Source organism: Cavia porcellus, unplaced genomic scaffold (genome assembly GCF_034190915.1).
Source record: "Cavia porcellus strain 051 isolate PalLab524CR breed Dunkin Hartley unplaced genomic scaffold, mCavPor4.1 scaffold_15, whole genome shotgun sequence".
Lineage (NCBI taxonomy): Eukaryota > Metazoa > Chordata > Mammalia > Rodentia > Caviidae > Cavia > Cavia porcellus.
The window spans coordinates 69,267,755-69,286,172 of record NW_026947498.1 but is presented as its reverse complement, the minus strand read 5'-3'; the positions used below and the strand labels follow the sequence as shown (position 1 = coordinate 69,286,172).

Sequence of the window (18,418 nt, the reverse complement as noted above, 5' to 3'; positions counted from 1 at the left end):
ATATTTTAAATCAGTACTGGTAATGACAGTTCATCAATTTAATCCACCTTGACTTTGGTTGCAAAATCAATTTATTACTTCAGAGAAAAAATTGATTGCCTTTTAGCATTAGTTTGTTAATTGTTTTTTAAGTGCCTTCTATCTCCATCGCTCTTACCTTGTTTAGGAGTGTCTGATAGTTTAAAGAGACAAATAGGAAAATCACCTGAACTTCAAGGTAACAGTTTTATATTTTTTTGGATAGAAATCTGTTTCTCAGTAAAAATTTTGTAAATTATTATAAATCAGAGAAAGTATATGGAAAAATACAGTAAAATATAAAAAGAATCCCACTGTAATTCCACCTCTGGAGAGAATGCTGCATTTCGGGTTACTTCTTTCAGTCCAGGTCCTGCTGGCCCAGGGACTCACTCGAGCTGAGTGGCCGCATCTGGCTAGCTGCTTCTCCCCACACTCATCTGCCCGTCAGCCCTAAGGCTTTGAAGTACTGTAGCTCCTAGAGGTGGGTGGTGGCTGGGGACAACTCTGCTAGCTTAACATCCACTTTATCAGTTCCTCTGGGAATAAACAGGGAAACAAGTTTCTTTTTTTCTTTTTGCTCACTTCAATAGGTTTATTTTTCCCCTTTGTCCTTCCACAGAATGCAATACTCTTGTAATCTTCAAAAATCAGCCTAAAGATTTCCACATTGCTGCTCTAGTCTAATCCATAATGCATATGGCTTAAAAGAACAATTTATGCCTAGGAACAGAAGTTAGAGACTGATGGGCGATGCCTTTTTTCCTACAGTATGCTCACCCAACAGCTTCCTCACCTCCGAATTACTACATTTTATGCCAGACAAGTTCTGCAGCACTGAAACAAAGATGTATATCCAAATAGCATCTTTACACGAAGCTCTTTTCTGTGTTTTACTGGTATTTCATATAAATACTCAGAAAAGCTGTGACCTCTGGAGCCTTATCCTTATTTTGATACTCCTTCGATGATATCCTGAGCATTTTCTGATCTTACATTGACTATGTAACCTGGATTTTTAAGGATAGGGAACGCAAAGAATAAAAAACAAAAAACGAGTTAAGAAAATAAAGGTAAAATACAGACAAAAGCATGCTATTTGTATTAAGAGACGACCCTGGCTGTGTTTTAAGCAGATAAAAGACAGCATGATGTCTGATACCATGATCTACAACATCAACATTTAAAAAATCTTAGTGCCTGTAATTTATGGAGCTAAAGCAACATACATACAGCAATCATCAACTTGTCCTTGCTTTCTTTAAACTGAGAAGCTTGTCAAATACTGCCAAAGAAGACTTTATTTCATCAGAGTTGTAAAATTATTCTTTCTACCCAGGTTCACATGAAATCTCTAAAAATGCTGTATAATTGCTCTTCAGAGTCACAGTTTGTTGATTGGTTTTTACCGGGTTCTCTGAAAATCAAATCCACCTTTCAGCAAATTCACTCGACTCAATCAGCTGCAAGTATTTTTTAAGTTATTTGCTTTTTTAGAAAGCAGTAAATGAGAGACAGGGGAACAGCCACTTTTTCCTTCTGAAAACCACTCACAGACACCAGCATTAAGTGCTTTAAGCAGGAGATGCTTGCTCAAACATTTAATTTATGAAGTAGTTGTGAAGTCAACCACTGTTCTTTTTGAGCTCAACATCATGTGACATGAGTGAACCAACAAGATCCTGATCTGCTGAAATGTTCATACTCTTCTCTCTTTTACAGCTTTCTAACCTCCTTTCCTTGTGCCTCTCTCTGGAGGAAATACAAACCATCCTCAGAGGCAGAACTGCAGTGTGCTCCACACTTCTGTTGGTTCTCCATCATCAGCTACCCTGTAGTGGAGTCCTCTTTGTCAATTTACGAGGTGCTAGATTTTACTCAGTGAGGTGTGTTCTGCACCAGGGATGCTGCGTTGGAACTCAGCTAACTGGGCCTTTGTTCATCTTTTTAAAAAGCTTTTCTTTCCAAAAGCACTGCCTTCAGGAACACCATACTTTTGGTTTTGACTGCCTATAAGTACTTGTTCGTTTCCAGCTATCACCCTCTAGACCAGCCTTGTACATTCTTTTGCAGTGATTTAACAAACCTGTCTCCACTCTCACTTGAGCAGTCGGCTGATGCCAAGACTCCCCAGTTTGATGTCCTGTAAGTACATATTAACTACCACACTGCGTTATTTTACTTCTTAAATTTAACAGTCTTCATCTGTTGAGCCTGGTCTTTGTTCTTCTGGCAACCGTTAGTCAACGCCTCGCATCTCAGCCAGGCCCCTGGATCTTCTAGTGACAAAGCCTCCTCAAATTCATTGCCAGCCACTTCAAAATCTTTGTGCTTTTAGTCAAAGCCTGGCTACAAAGCTTACAAACAAAAACTAACAGATAATACAAACTTCTAAATAGAAAGCAGAATACATCTGAGAGCACATAAAGCCCAGAACAACATTTCCAAATTGATTTTGTAAGTGATGTCATTAGCCTAAAGCACCACCGTGCTGTCTTAACTCATTCAGATTCTCTAGGCAACATGGCAGGAAACAACTAGTTTCGCAGACACACTCATGGGAGGGAGCAAGGAGCTTTGTTACTTTGTAAGTGACCTTGAGAAATGCACTTTAGAAAAACTCTTAACCTTCTCACATGGTTCCAGGTACTCAAAGTAGAAATGAAACGATGTGGAGAAACAACAGGACGTAGCTCAGGGCTCCACATAAGCCAACGGCATTCATACGGCCTGTAGTGGTGGCCCTAATCGTCAAGAAAATCACCAATGAGGCCTATCTCGTTGGACAAGGCTTTCTGATGTGGTCACTTTGGGGAACGCACTGAAGAACTGTCCGATGGTGTGGCCTACCAGACAGGACATTGTGGTGGGGTAAACCTCGGTAAGCAGCTTAGCAGTGCCTTCACAAGTGACCTAAAAATCACACGCGATGGTGGTTAAAAATCAGGACTCCTTTTCTAGGGTCACCACAGCCACTTGGCAGGTGGGTGCAGGAGGCTCACTTGATCCTCAGGGGTTCGAGACTAACCTGGGCAACAAACACTGTGAAACGTTAACTCAAACACCAATGAAACTCAGGCTTTCTTAAAAAAACAAACAAATAAAAAAAAACCCAAAAAACAAAACAAGCTCTCTGATCATGTAATAGTTAACTTTTCACCTCATAAGAGTGAGTTTTTCCATGTTTGAAAGTTAACCAAATTATGACATTTCAACACTGGCTTTAATGTAAAGGAATTCAATTTGTTGCAAGAAGTTTTTAGTGTCCTAGGCTGCAAAACTAGAAGTTGATTTTAGGAAACAATTCTACAGAATTTTCATATTTGCAATTTATGTATTATCATACCTCAGTGCATAGAGTTGAGCATCTGCTGCAGGATCAATCAATCATATGTGAAAAAAATTTCAACACATTTCATAATTCTGGGAACCTTAGTCTCTGAGAGATGGAGGGTATGTTTGTGTGTATTCAAATACACACTCACAAATACATAAAATTCAAAACTAGATCTTTAAATTTTTGACATCAATCAGAAATTGGCTAACTTTCAATCAGTTACTGTACTTATCCAGAAGAAAACCTAACAAACAAAGCTTGGGAGTGTCCGCTGTGCCTTCTACATAGATGTTCTCTCCCTTTATTGTCTTATCATTTATCTAAAATGCCAAATACACTGAGACTTTCCCCTGAAAATCATCTCAGTGAATTATAATATTTCAAATTGTATTTGGTCACAAATATCACAGAGTTTGGGCAGAAACGTTTTCATAGCTTTACAGATACGTGTAAGAACACGTGATCAGAATGAGGGACGCTGTCTTCTCCCAGTTAGATCAGTTCTTGGTTCTATCAGGAAGATGGGAATTATCAGAAACAGTGCCAAGTGTCTTCTGCTGCACATGCCAAAGAAGCAAAAGTAACTGCACGCAGTATTTGGTCCCTGTGAATCTGTGCGATGAGGACTAAGCACAGATGGATGTCAGTTCTAGGTAAATTATACCAGTATCAATCTGCGTTGAACAAATCCGAAGTGCAGCTGATCCTAGGGGAGTGGCCTACTGTACTGGCCCAGCAAATGCTCAGGGTACACAGTGCTTGTCAGCAGGAAGGCAGTGCTATAGTTGGAGTAATGGGCAAGGGAGTTCCCCAAAAGCTCATGAGTCGGAAGGTTGGTGATGTGAAGAGGGGGTGGGCCCTTTAAGAGGTGGCATTTTGGGGGGCGGTCACTGGGGTTTTTGGTCTGGTTTGCTATCTTGACATATGATCTCTCACTCTCACACCAGTGCTTCCTGCCACTGTGATGTCTTGTGCCACCTAAGGTTCTCACTAGAGCTAAGCTGATGCAAGCACCGTGTGGATAGAAACCTCTAACATCTAAAACTAAGCCAAAAGAAATTCTTTTCTTTATAAAGTATTCAGCTGCAGGTATTTTGCTACAGTAATGGAAAACCAATACACATAGTTTAGGGTGGTTACCCACGTATTCTCTATCTTAAATAGATCAATAAATATGCTTTTTATATCCTAGAACTCACAAGCAAGATACTTGTTCGGGGATAACATTATCTGGCATCCTCATGTTTTTAAATACTATGAGGCTAAAACTCCTTGTAGCTGGCAGGGAAAACCATGTTCCGCTAGGCTGCACAGACCACTTAACAAATTTGTGTCCCTCGGCTGGAAAATTGTTTCTAGCATGCTAGGGGCCATCACAACCATCTGATGCTTTACCAGGAAAAGAGGCAATAAGCCACTTAATTTCCATTTTGACACAACTGAAGTGGATTAGAGCTGATCTGTAATAATTGTCTGTTTAGAAAACAAACTGGAGCAAAGGCTTTCCTCCAACCCCTGGTGATAGTACTTTTCCTTAAAGTGCTTCCAGGAGGAGCACAGGAGCAGGTCTCTGACTGTCTGCTTGCGCTCCTTTGGGGACCAGCCAAACTCACAGAAGGGCAGATGCAGCCAGGACCTGCTTTACCTGCACTACTGATGGATGCAGACAATCAAGTTTGTTGCTAATTATATTAAGAAATTAAGCAGTCATCTTGATGACACTTTTTGTACTTACAAGAAAGCTATGCCTGAAGTTGTCCAAAACCCAAGGATGGTTTTGTTTCACTGCCTTGAAAGTTTTTTTTTTTTTGTGGCTTTTTTGCTTTTTTTCCAGTACTGGGGAACAAACTCACAACCTTGTGCTTGCCAAGCAGGTGCTTATTCTGCTGAGCTAAATCCTCAGCCCTGCTTTGAAAGTTTTGAAAATTTATTTTCCAGTCAAGGAGATTCACACACTTATTTAATGATAAGCCTGTCAGAAAGTTCTCTATACAATACAGCTCCTCAGAGTGTTGCATTAGAGTATTTCTTACATCAAGTGACCTTCTCTCATTCATTTCTATGACTTAAATTACCTCTGGCATTATTAACTTAAATTCTGTGCTAAGATAGAAGACTTGAAGTAGTTTAAAAAATTCACCTGAATATTAGAACCACCTGGCTAAGGAATGGGTTTGGCAGAGGCTTCTAAAAATGCAAATATTGGGCACAGCTGAGGTTAATTCAAAACTCAAAGGAATGAGGGTGCACATAGGCAGGAATACATTTAAAGAAAAACAATTGTGAATATTATTTTTATTGACATAGGAACACTCACATAAAGTCATTCGCTTTAGTGAAATTCTCCATATAAATTCCCTGTGTATCAACATAACACATTTCTTATAACACATTTAGATAGTTACAAAAAAAAAAAAGCTAAATTTCTTACCTGTGTGATAAAATGTGAGAAAAAATAAAAGTACTCCCATGAACATATTACTTAAGAAAGTGACAACTCCACATGTAATTCCTTCTGGAACTGGGTAGACAGTCTCCACAAAGAGCTCAAAGAATATAGGCACACTGCTGTTCAGGAACACTCCCAGGAGGATGCAGGAGGCGTACAACGTCACTGAAATAGAACACAGATAGCTCAGTGCCATGGCGGCAGCAACGAGCCTCAGCAGACCGCTCTCTGGGGTGTTCTCCTTCCTGACTAAGCACTAACTCTGGAATTTCACCTCTTTTCAATGGTAGGTGACAAAGTTTGAGAAACATCACACAACTGTGAGCTCTTGTGCAGATTCGAGTAGGAGAAGTTTTGCGGTTGAATGATTACCAGTTTATTTTGTGTTACCTTTCTGATGGATTATTTCAAAGCACAAAAACAATTTGTCATTACAATATAATTAAGGATTCTTCTTGCTTGGTCATGTTCTTGGCCCATGGAGAGTGATAAAATGCAGTAACTTACTTCAAAATTTAGATTTACTTTATGATTTTAAAGAGAACTTAAAAGCTAAGAATAAACAAAAGAAACATTAAATGACATATTTAAAGAAACAGGTTCTTAATAGCTTGGAAGTATAAAGTAAATTATAGAATTCTTAGAGAAATTTAGAGAATTGGTCCCCAATTCTAGAATGAGTTGTGTGCCAACAATTTGTTTTTAAATAAAGAACTTTTGCTCAGAAAAATATAAATAAGCAGTGGGCAGAATCCCAGATTAGTCCATTAAAGTCTGTCAGTGAAATTGATTAGGGATGTTATTTTTATTCTTATAAGAATGTTCAGGGAAACAGTTTATCATTGCTACTGTCTGCCTACAGACCTTCACTAATTTTAATTTGAAGGTGAAAATCAATGAGGGGATGATAACACATGTATCTATCCCCTAATAAATGTATTAGACCCACTCATAATTATGAGGAGACTTTACATTTAAGATTACGAGGAAATTATTAATTTTTGTCTGGTGCTGTGGATCAAACCCAAGACCTTGTGCATAGGCAAGTGCTTTCCCACTAAGCCACACCTGCAGCCCTGGGAGAATATTTCTAATAAAAACATTTGCTAAGAAAACACTTCTGTTCTAGAGTTGCAGACAGTAAGGGAATGATACTAAATCTGCCATGTATTATTCACAGATTCGCAGCACAGGTCAATCTCTGGAATTCACCCTGACTGACTACCGTCGTTTCATTCCTATCCATGGCACGTCAAAGGGGCCCACCGAGTGCCAGCAGCACCTTCCCAGCCTCACCGCTGCTTCCCTCAATTACACTGGCCTTCCAGGATTATAAAACAGTTGGTGTATCCTAACAATGCAAGCAGCTGGTAATTACTTTCACTTCTTTTTCTTTGAAGAGCAGATAGATATCAAAACAGAACAAAAAAGAATGACTTAGCAAGAACAGTGACCACATTATTCACAAAATCACAAGAGAGTATTATATAGTTACAATGAAAATCATTCAAAACAACGTAAGTTTTCAAGGTTTTATTTTGTTTGTTTTGTTTTTTGTTCTTCTGTCGCACTGGGGATTGAATTGGGGGCCTTCACAATAAGCTACCTCCCTAGTATTCCTTTTTTTTTTGGCAACAGGGTCTCAATAAGTCACTAAATTGTGCAGGGCGGGCTAGAGCGGTGGTGGTGAACATATGGAATGCATGCTACAGGAGGCTGCTTAGAGCTGGAAGTTCTCAAAGGTAACCATCACTGGGCTAGAATCCTCAGTCCTCCTGCCTCGGCCTCACACAGTGCTGGGATTCTAGGCCTGTAACACCACAGGTTCAAGAGATTTTTAAAAACAAAGCATAACCCAGCACTGCTCACTTACTAATATTTGCTAGCTGTTGATCATGTAAATCTAACCCATACTCGTTAGTAGTACATTACAAAATCTAGGGATGGACAGTCACTGATTGCTTATATTGAGTATTCTATTTCAAAACACTTTACAGTAATTTATTGATCAGTTAGTGATAATCAGGGCAGAGAGGACTATTGACCTAAACACAGCTGAGCCCAGAAATTTAAAACAAGACTGAAATAAGTAACAAGAAAAGGTAAGCTCTTAAAGCAGCAAGTGCTACTGTTTAGTATAGGCATCTATACTACTAATGGAATTAGCTGTTTTTAGGAAACATGGATAGAAGTAATCCTTTCTATGTTTTTATTTCAGAAAGAACTATACCTTTACATGTAATCATAATGAAGAAAACTAAAATGTAATAATTGAAAAAAATCTGTATATAACTGAATAATCTATACAGAATTATATGTGATAAAATAAGGGGACAGATCTGCAGCATAGGGAAGGGGTCTGGGAGTGTTGAGATTTTGGCATGGCAGAGACAAAGGAGAAGAGAGGCCTCTACTGTGGGCCAGGAGGGCTGCAGAAGAGCCCCAGCACCCTCAGGAGAGAACAAAGGAGTGCAAGGACTTTTATCAGGTCTGGCTGGGGGAGGAGCTTGGGAGGTGGGAAAGAAGACAAACCCTCCGATTTGAAGGAGCACCTGCTTGGCAAAACAGGAAACTGAAGGGTTTACCAGGGGCTGGGGTGGAGCACCGGGTGGTTGTGGAGTCTTGGGGTTAGAGAAGGCTCAGCACACGTGCAAAAAGGGGGCGGGAGGTTTTTTCTGAGCCAGAATTGGGAAAAACACAAAAGTTAGTCTTGGGGAGAAACTGTTTCTCCGGCAGGTGTTAAGTTGGGCAGATGTCATGTTAGAAATAGCTAAGCCCCAGACTGTCAGAATCTACCACCGAGGGCAAAGGTGGGGGCGGGGAGAATAAAGATATACCATGTCCAGGAACCTAATACCTATGTAAGCACTGTATGTCATAAACATGAGATAAGATTAACAATAACAAGAATGAAAGTGGGGAAAAGGGATTAGAGGAAGAGGGAGCAAGGTGAGAGGGAAGGGAATTAAAAACTGATCTCTATTACGTACTTGTACCCGTGCCCCAAGTGTCTCGGTTACTTTTCTCTCCTTGCAGGAACAAAACCCCCGACACCCACAATGAAGGAAGGAAAGGTTTATTTAGCTCACTGTTTGTGGAGGTTTCATTCCATAATCAGTTGGCTCCAAGGCAGGGTGGCTTGGCACTGGGGCAACACTTTAAGGCAGAGCCAGCAAAAGCAGCTAAAACAAAAGTGGAAAACAAACCTCTTCTCTCTACTCCCTGCCTTTCTCAGGGCAGGTATAGCACTCACAAAATCTCTGTGCCCTCCTCTTGCACAGGATGAGGATATTCACAAAGTAATGACTGTGGCTCCCTGCTGAATCTCTTCCATTAAACTTTTTAACTTTTCTAACTGACACTCAGTATCAACCATAACCCAAGATGACCATAAACTGCATATACACACTTACTAATTTTTTTTTTTATCGGTACCGGGGATGGAACTCACGACCACGCACTTGCAAGGGAGGCGCTTATGCCGCTGAGCTAAATCCCCAGCCCCTACATGTACTAATTTAAAAAGAAAAAAAATAAGAGGCATGGGCTGGTCCAAGAGCAACCACTGGTGAGCCAGGGTGCTCTGAAAACCCCTGGGGCTGTTCAGCTACCTTAGCGCTCACTGCATGCTCATTAGGAATCACCCAGGTTCCAGCTCCTTATACCTAACATTGGGATTTGGAGGGGCATAAATAATGGGCATGGGAAAGATAAGACTTCTACTGTAGTTAAAATTGTTGATGGAAATGTAAACTGTAAATAGTTCATCTTCTGGTGATTTGGAAAAGTCTATCAAAACAAATGCACTTTATCTGACTGCAGTTCCATTTGTAGGTATTTATCTTACAGTTTTGTCAGTATAGTTATACAAGAAACATATACTTGAGCATGGTTTGCAGCACAGAAAATCAAAAACATCGTCAGTATCCACCAACAGGGAATTAATTGTTAAAAAGATTCATAAAATATTCAATATGTTATGCAACCATTAAAAATGAGAAAACTATACCAACATTATGATATCTAAAATAAGTGAAAAAGATGCTAAAAAGTATGTTATATTTTCAGAACAGATACATACATTTTATAGTACTTGTAAATGTACATACTTATTTAGTACAGTGTAGAAGAAATAGGCAATCAGGGTTGTTTCTAGAGGGAAGTTTAAGGCCACAAGAAAATAAAACACTGTCACTCTATACTTGTTTTTTCCTATTTCAATGTGACTTTTTACTATGTGTCTATCTTACCTGATTAACAAAATAATAAGAAATATTTGATAGTAAATTAATGCATTGACAGCTGACCCAACTCTACTTCATGTATGTGTGTTATGCTTATTGATTCAGAGACTTATCACCAATGAGTTGGCCAAAGAGCCAACATCTAAATCTGGTAGCCTTACAACTCAGGCCTGGTGTAGGAGCCTTGACATAAACATTTCTACATCATTTATTAGAATTCCTATAATACATACAGTAAATGAGCTATTTTATATGGGATAATTAGAGTAAACGGATGATAAGATTTCAGACTAGTAAGGTATTGCTAAGTACGGTGGCCAATACCTGGAATCCCAATTTCTCAGGAGGCTGAGGAAGGCTAATTAAAATTCAAAGGCAGCTTGGGCAATTTAGTGAGTTCTTGTCTCAAAATAAAAAATGACGATCCAGAAGATTTTTTGAAACACTGGATGGATATGCTGCCATCACTTGTTATTGCAGAAACCAAAAAATCAAAATCATCTACAGAGGAAAGGTTAAAACATCTTACTATCAGAATGGAAGAAAGACAGCTGTGTCAGGACTGATTTAATACATTCTCCAGTGTGCTAAGCCATGAATAAAGTAGAAGCTGATTGTTACAAGTCTGAATTGGAGTTCCATTTGAATTTTTAGTTTAGAGTCTGATATATCCAGTGGGTGAATGTCATCTATTGAAAGTCAGGCAGACAAGATAATTTCCTGCTTGTCAGAGAGATTCAAGATACATGATCATTAAATATTTCCATGACTTTCAGTAATACTGATAATAAAATTAAAATAAACTGCCTTTCAATTAAAAAGTCAAGGTAATTTAGCAGAATAAATACAACAGAAATGCTGATGCACTTAAAAAGAAGCCAATAAAATTTCATGGGTTCACAATTTAAGTTGCAAAAAACAAAGTCCTGTGTAGCACACAATTGTTACAATGGATGTACTTCAAGCACATGAATTGGCTCATAACCCTGAAAGTACTCAATAATGACCAAATTACTAAACTTCAGGAAAAGAAACTATACGTTAATAATTTAGTTAACGATTTGTTAACTAAAAACATCTTAAGTGACCAGCAATTATAAAATTCACAAAATTTCAGATAATACTATTTTACTCAATATCTTAGATAATGAATTATCAAGATATCAACAAAAGCAACTTGAAAATCTTGGATTTATATAATTTTAAAAAACACTTTCAAAATTACTTTCATATGTATTATTGTATTTGTCTATCCTTTCAACTCTTTGAGGCAGGTAGATTATTTTACAGTTAATGTCATGGAGTTCTGAAAGTCAAAAATGATTTACTTAGATATAATGTAAATTAGTGGTGCTAATAATTATAGAATTAAGGCGTCTCTTTCCTACTAAGCCACAGTGCCAGATTGAAAAAGACCCAACCAATGCTCAGTATCTTTTTATTCAGCAGTATCAACATAAATGCCATGCTCCTGAAATCTGTATTCAACACAAAAGCTGGAAATGATTGCACATAAGACAGATGACTGATTCAAAATAGAGAGCATTGAAAGGTTACAAATAAAAAGATGAATGTTAATCATGAAGTATGCAAAATGGGTTGAAAATTATTGCTTAAGTATGGATGGGAAAGCTTAGCTTGAGCCTTTCTTCAAAACCATTTGTCAGATTTTATTACATGTAAGCCCCTTCTCTGGTGGAGTAAACAGACACTCCTCCTGTGCAGGATGTGACAGATACCTGCAGCTCAGTAGCTGCTCAGGTGCACAGTACAAGAAAATAATTCCATTCCACTTGTGATTAATCGTGGCTCCAGTGCCGATGGCAACAGGAAGTGGCACTACGCGAGGAATGTGTTTTAGGAGGACCCTGACCATGAGGGGAGGTCTAGAAGAGGGGAACGGATCAGTCAGCGTGTGGACTGCAACTAGACAGGGAATGGCTGTTAAACTGGGGGGTTTAGATGGGTGGCCAAGGCCAGACAAGGACAGATGTCTTCATTTTGAGGGCTATCAGTGCAGGAGGGGAGGAGCTGACCAGCTTTCTGAGTGCTTGTTGCTCCAAATTAATAACTATCTGGGAAGAAAAGTTTTCCAGTGCCTACAGTGACTAACAATATAGGTAAAACTTTCCATTGTGGGAGGTCTTCAATTTGAGTCAGATGAACATGCATCTGGGATATTACAGAAGAGGTTCATTTATAGACTAATACCTTATTCAGTCTGATACAATTTACATCAGATGATGAGTAAAGTTCATTTAAGAAGATCAGTAACAAACTTAAATTCATGCAGCAAAGAAAGCTCAACCAGAATATAAAAAACAAATATCTAGCTGGGCATGGTGGTACACACTGAGCACTTGGGAGGCCGAGGTAAGAGGATTGTCCTGAGTTTGAGGCCAATCTGGGCTACAAAGTAAATTCAAGGCCTGGCTAGATTATATAGCAAGGCTCTGCCTTAAAAAGAACTCAAACCAAACCAAACCAAACCAAACCAAACCAAACCAAACCAAACCAAAACACAAGTATCTTAAAGGTACTCCTAAGTGGATAAAAATAACAAAGGATTTATTTATAGCTTAATGAAGAAATAAGAAAAATTATAAAATAGCACAGCTGAGTTTTATTATGAATTATCTTAATTAAGGATCAGAATATAGAAACTTCCCTACAGGGTAGGTTTATAACATTAATACATGTTATAAATAAACTTTTATTCTTGTGCATACTGAGAGAATTTCTATTTCACAATAAAGTTAGTAAAGTTTAATTAGGAATTATTAGGTTAGAGCTTTTTGAAAATTGCTTCACAATCTAAATTAAACTTGATATAGTAAATGAAAATACTCTTTGGAAATAAAAATACATGCAAAGATATAGCAAAGAAAAATAATCATAGTGTTGACTGTAGAATTTTTTGTAGGTTTGAGCACACCAAATATATAGAATACATATATATGTGCATACATATAGTAAATGAAAATACTCTTTGGAAATAAAGACACATGCAAAGAAAGATAATCATAATGTTGGCTATAGAATTTTTTTAGGTGTTGAGCACACTGAATATATAGAATACATAAATATGTGCAAACATACACATGTACACACAGATATGCCTTTATCACTGAGTTGTGTCTTCTAAACAGTGGTTCCAGTGGGTCTTAACAATCTACTGCTAAGTAAAATACGCAGTACCTACAACAGTGGTTCCAACATAGGGTGGGGCATAGTTTGTCATAAATTTCTCAATATCTATAATTTTTTTCTATGTTACTAATTTTCAGGTATTCCTTGTTTCAGACTCATCATTGGCATACTTCAGTTTTCTAGAGGTTTATCTTAATGTTTAAGAGTCCCTTACAGCTAGAAGGCAAAGTAATTATCAGGAAGGCTTAGCACAACTACTAATAATTCTGTGGAAGTGTGGGCTCAGTAGAGATTGGTTGTGAAGTCAGATATCATCTGTATAGGTTTATCAGTAACTTTCCAGCTCCCAAAGAATTATTTATGGTTCAGAAGAAGGCAACGCGCTCTTAAATCACGGAGCACTGACCGATTACCCAGTTAAGCCCTCTACCTACAAGAAACCCAGATTCTGCCTGAAGACATTTTTCTTTTTGAAAGTCTCCAGGCATAAACATTACATGACCTTCCTCAGTAGGTCCTTGGAGCATTTCATGATTATTATATAAGAATTTTCACAACCCCTTTCTCTTTTAATCCATATTTCACTTCTCTTTTTTTAAGTGGTCAGTCACAAACATGAGTAATAGTTAATTTTACTTTTAAAATGGTTAAAAGAATAGTTGAAAAGAATAGTTAAAAAGAGTAATTAGTGGAAAAGAATAGTTAATTGAAAGAGTACTTGAAAGGAGTTAAGTCACTCTTTAGCCTTCTTTCCTTAAAGCTTAAAATTTCTTCTTTTCCTTGCAGTGCTGGGGGCTGAAGACTCAGGGTCTTATGCATGCTAGGCAAGTGCTTTGCCACTGAGCTGTGTCCCATGTTTATGTAACATGCATTGCTTTAATCATATTCATTATTCATTTCTGAATTTTTCTTTTTTCTTTCTTTTTTTTTTTTTTTTTTTTTTGTCTTTTTCCTTTTTATCGGTACCAGGGATCGAACTCACGACTGCCTGCTTCCAAGGCAGGCGCTTATGCCGCTGAGCTAAACCTCCAGCCCCAATTTCTGAATTTTTCAATATCCCCATTTTGGGGCCTGTGTGTCTCTGATTTCTTTGTATGCTTTTAAAGTGGGACCAAAATATTTTACTAGAGGCAAAATAAATGTAAACATGATAAGAGGATTATTCCCTAGTCTACACATGTTACATGCTTCCTTCCTTTAAATCACTTGGAGCTGGGTGTGGTGGCACAAGCCTGTAATTCCAGCACTTGGGAGGCTGAGGCAGGAGCAATGTTTTAAGTTTGAGGTCTGCCGGGTCTGCAAAGTGAGCTCCAGGTCAGCCTGAACTGTAGAGGGAGACACTGTCTCAACAAACAAACCAACCAACCAAAAAACCAAACAAAAAAAAAACCTGAAAGAAAACAAACAAAACCCCCAGATGATCTGAAGTCACCTTGTGGCCAGCTATCCTTCCTAAGGGGCTCGGTCTAACCAGACAACCTTCCTTATCACCCAGCTGTATTTGCTTCAGGTATCACCATGTTTCTAGTAACTTTAGATGAAATTAGATGAACAGTCTCTCCCAAGGCAACTTCTGTCAAACAGTCAAATTATATTGTTTCAGCAAACTCAACACCAAAGTGCTACCATTTTTCAAACTGCCACTTTCCAAACATTTTTCTGTTTAGTAAAAAATGACTGTGAGAGCTGTGTGTGGCTAACAGGGCTAGACATCTCATTCTCATAAGGTGAATAATGTGCTTTTATAAGTCTGTTCACGGCACAAGCCTCACGATTTTGAAGCTTACATTATCTAGTCATGAGGTTATTTATTTACCCTACTATAAATACTCCAATTCATTAATAATGCAATTTTAAACACTGAGTTTCCCTCAGGAAGAACAAGGCACACTCTGCTACCTCCAGGAGCACGCACTGCAGTAAGCACAGTAGCAGCACAGCCTTCCTTCAGGGGAGGTTTTCTTTTGAAGAGAAGGCAGCAATTTCAAGATCAGTGGACTCCAGAAAGATTGCACTAGGAGGTTTTAGTGAGATGGGAGCGACATTTGTAACAGACGGGTTGGAAGAAATAAAGAGTTCTGAATTTAGTATGTCAACAGTTTCAACGTGCACGTACAGTCCTGGATTACTTAACAAGGGGGTGCATTCCGAGAAACTTGCCATTAGATCATTTTACCGTGCAAATGTCAGCGTGTGCTTACGTGAAGATAAGAAGCTAAGACACTGCTAGGTGACAACACCTCCTGGGACCACCGTCCTATGTTTTTGATGGAAACATCCTCTTGTGACACATGATAGCATTCCAAGCACTTTCAACACAGATTATTCTGATATATAAAAACCCTAGCAACAGAAATAGTTGCTAGGAAAGAGGAAAAAGACTAGAATTTTCCTGATTACAAATGGTCAATAAGAAAAGAAACATGAATTTGCCATTACTGACTTTGAATACCAATCTAAAGGTCTAGATTTGTCTATAATTAGATTTTGTAGTAAGTTCCCTTTCATGAAACTTCTTTTACTTAAAAAAAATTCTCCATTATTCCATTAAAATGTGCCCTTTTGCCTTCCTAAACCTAGCGCTGATTAATAAAGAGTGACCATGGCTGCAGACCACCATGGCTGCAGTCCACCGAGTCTCACATCAGCTCTTCCTGTTTTTCTTCTTCCCTCCCTTCCTTCTTTCCTTCTTTCTTTCCTGCCTATGCTGGCAGGGTGGGAGCTGGGGACAGAATTTATAAGGTAAAAGTCCATGCTCTAGATTTTCACACTGGTAGAGAACCTAAGTACCATCAGGAAAAAAAGAAATGGAGGCTATATATTTCAAAGAAGAAATGGGCGAAATCTAGTCCTTAATCTAGTGTATTTAAACATTTAAAAAGTACCTTTCAGGATTATCTAAGGGATATTCAAAAGCTGACTTGGAATTGAAACAACAGTAAAATTTGTAAGTTTCATGACTGTGAAAATAGTCAGTTACATCAAACTCAACCTATGTGGCCTTGACTTAATTTAGCATTCTGCTTTCCTTTCCGTCCAGCATAATTATTCTCAACAACAGAGAGGAAAAAGTCTTCACCAGGATCAATCACATCAATTTTTTTTTGAATTTAAAAAGATATATAGTTTTCAGATATACTTCTCCTCAACTATAAAGGCAAAACATGCTCACTATACAAATCTAGACAAAAACGGAGTAAAGAAATTACATCCATTTCTAATGCCTTTACTCAGAGATAAAACTGTTAACTGTATAATGTTAAGTAGAAAATACCTAAAAATTATGAATATACATAATGAGTATTTTACACTTAATTCAAGAAAAAGAAATCTGCTCACCATGCACCCATCACTGTGTTCTTGGAAAATCTCAGATGTGAACTTGACACACAGTACCATAAAAAATCTGAGTGTAATGTCATGGATAAGAAGAGCTGTAAACTAAAACTGCTCCACCAAAATGTTGTCCAGCTGTTAAATCATACAATTATACTCGAATAAAACTGAGAAAAATTATGGCCTGGAATACTTGTCCAAATTGTTCAAAACCCCAATATAGGAACACTCGTACATAAACAGTATGTGGTATTTTCACATATTAGTAGTCACTAATTATGACTCTGGATGACTAGGCTTTGCAGGCAAAGCAATGCGTGCTGTGAAGAGAGGGCTGCCAGCAGGATGCAACAAGCACAAGTTTCCAAAGCTTGTTTGTGTCTCAGCAATTTTTCATGGTGTCCCCAAAGCCCCCCCCCCCCAAAGCTACCAATTCTGTTAATTACACAGTTATGTACAAACAATTTAATAAACACTTTTATATGTCCTAACAATTTAGTAGCCATTTACAAAGTAATATGCATAAATTGAAAGAAATATAGTTTTACATTTTCTTAAATGACTGCAATTACTTACTAATGGGATATATGCATCTGATGGGCACTGTATAATGTCTCAACTTGGAGTCAATTGAGTATCATCACTGTCACTTCCTGTTCTGCACTGATTCTGTACAGTATTTGCTTTTATCACAGTAAATGCTGGAAATTAACTTTGCAAAGCTAAGAATCCATCAAAAAGAACACAGCACAGTCTCCAGCTGACACTGGGCCTTCTGTGAATGGGAGGACCAGTGGTGTCTACCAGATGTTGAGCCCGGTGCTGCCAGTGAGTTTGCTGTGGTCCTCCAGGAAGGCAGACCCATTGTAGGTTTTGGTCAGCCTTTTCTGGTACCTACTGTCCTTGTAAAAGTGCAAGGACCTCCAAATAAAGGGCTGACTCTATAAAGATTTGACGTTTCTGACATGTAAACTGCCACTTCTTTTATTAGAGAGCACAGAGATCCAAAGTAGGGTACACAGCATTCCTTAGTTATATGGAGACAAAATGAACCTTCTCATGGCCTCCCATGAAGTGTACATTCCTTGGGGCTACAGGTACCTACACAGCCACTTTCAGATTCTTATTTATCCTACTCATACAGAATGCTTGCTAAGACAGTGCTACAGTCTGCTTTTATAAAGAACAAATCTATAACTAAGCATATAACCCAAAACGGGTTGAATAATATGTATCTTAAGCAATACAGTTAGAAGCAAGGAAAATGCAATCACGGCCCTCTTGGTTTCTAGACTAATCTATCATAGTAATTTAAAAAAATATCCTGTCTAGAGCTGGGGGTATAACTCAGCAGCACAGTGTCTGCCTGGCAAGTTCAAGGTCCTGAGTTCAATTCCTGATTCCAAAAAAACAAAAATACAAAATCTAGGAAGCATAATACTTGTGTTCCCCAAGATGTTCACGTCTTTTTTTTTTTTTTTTTTTGTCTTTTTTGTTTTTATTAGTACCGGGGATGGGGATCGAACTCATGACTGCCTGCTTGCAAGGCAGGTGCTTATGCTGCTGAGCTAAATCCCCAGCCCCGATGTTCATGTCTTGATCTTTAGAATTGTGAACAGTAAACCTAAGATGGAATTAGTGCTGCTAATCAGCTGAGTTTAGAACTGAGAGATTATCCGAGGTCACGGGAGTGAGCCCGATGCAAAGGCAAGGATCTGTACAAGCGAAACAGGGATGTGAAAGGGAACAGCACAGAAAGCGGTGACCACAGGAGCTGGGTGCCAGGGCCATGCCTGGGAGGACGTGGCCCGCACACACCACGGCTGGGGCTAGAAGACGGCAAAGGTGAGGAAGCCCATGAGGCCAGGGCGGGGCTCCTTCAGC

At 38.5% G+C, this 18,418-nt stretch overlaps 1 protein-coding gene across 1 annotated transcript in view; it reads right to left on the bottom strand.

Annotated features, from left to right (window-relative positions):
• The window catches only part of Slc49a4 (solute carrier family 49 member 4), a 111,636-nt gene that overhangs the window by 14,036 nt on the left and 79,182 nt on the right, over positions 1–18,418 (bottom strand). Inside the window, exon 8 of the mRNA XM_063225086.1 lies at positions 5,787–5,969. Coding sequence (XP_063081156.1) covers positions 5,787–5,969 — 183 coding nt within the window. The remainder of the gene's footprint in view (positions 1–5,786; positions 5,970–18,418) is intronic.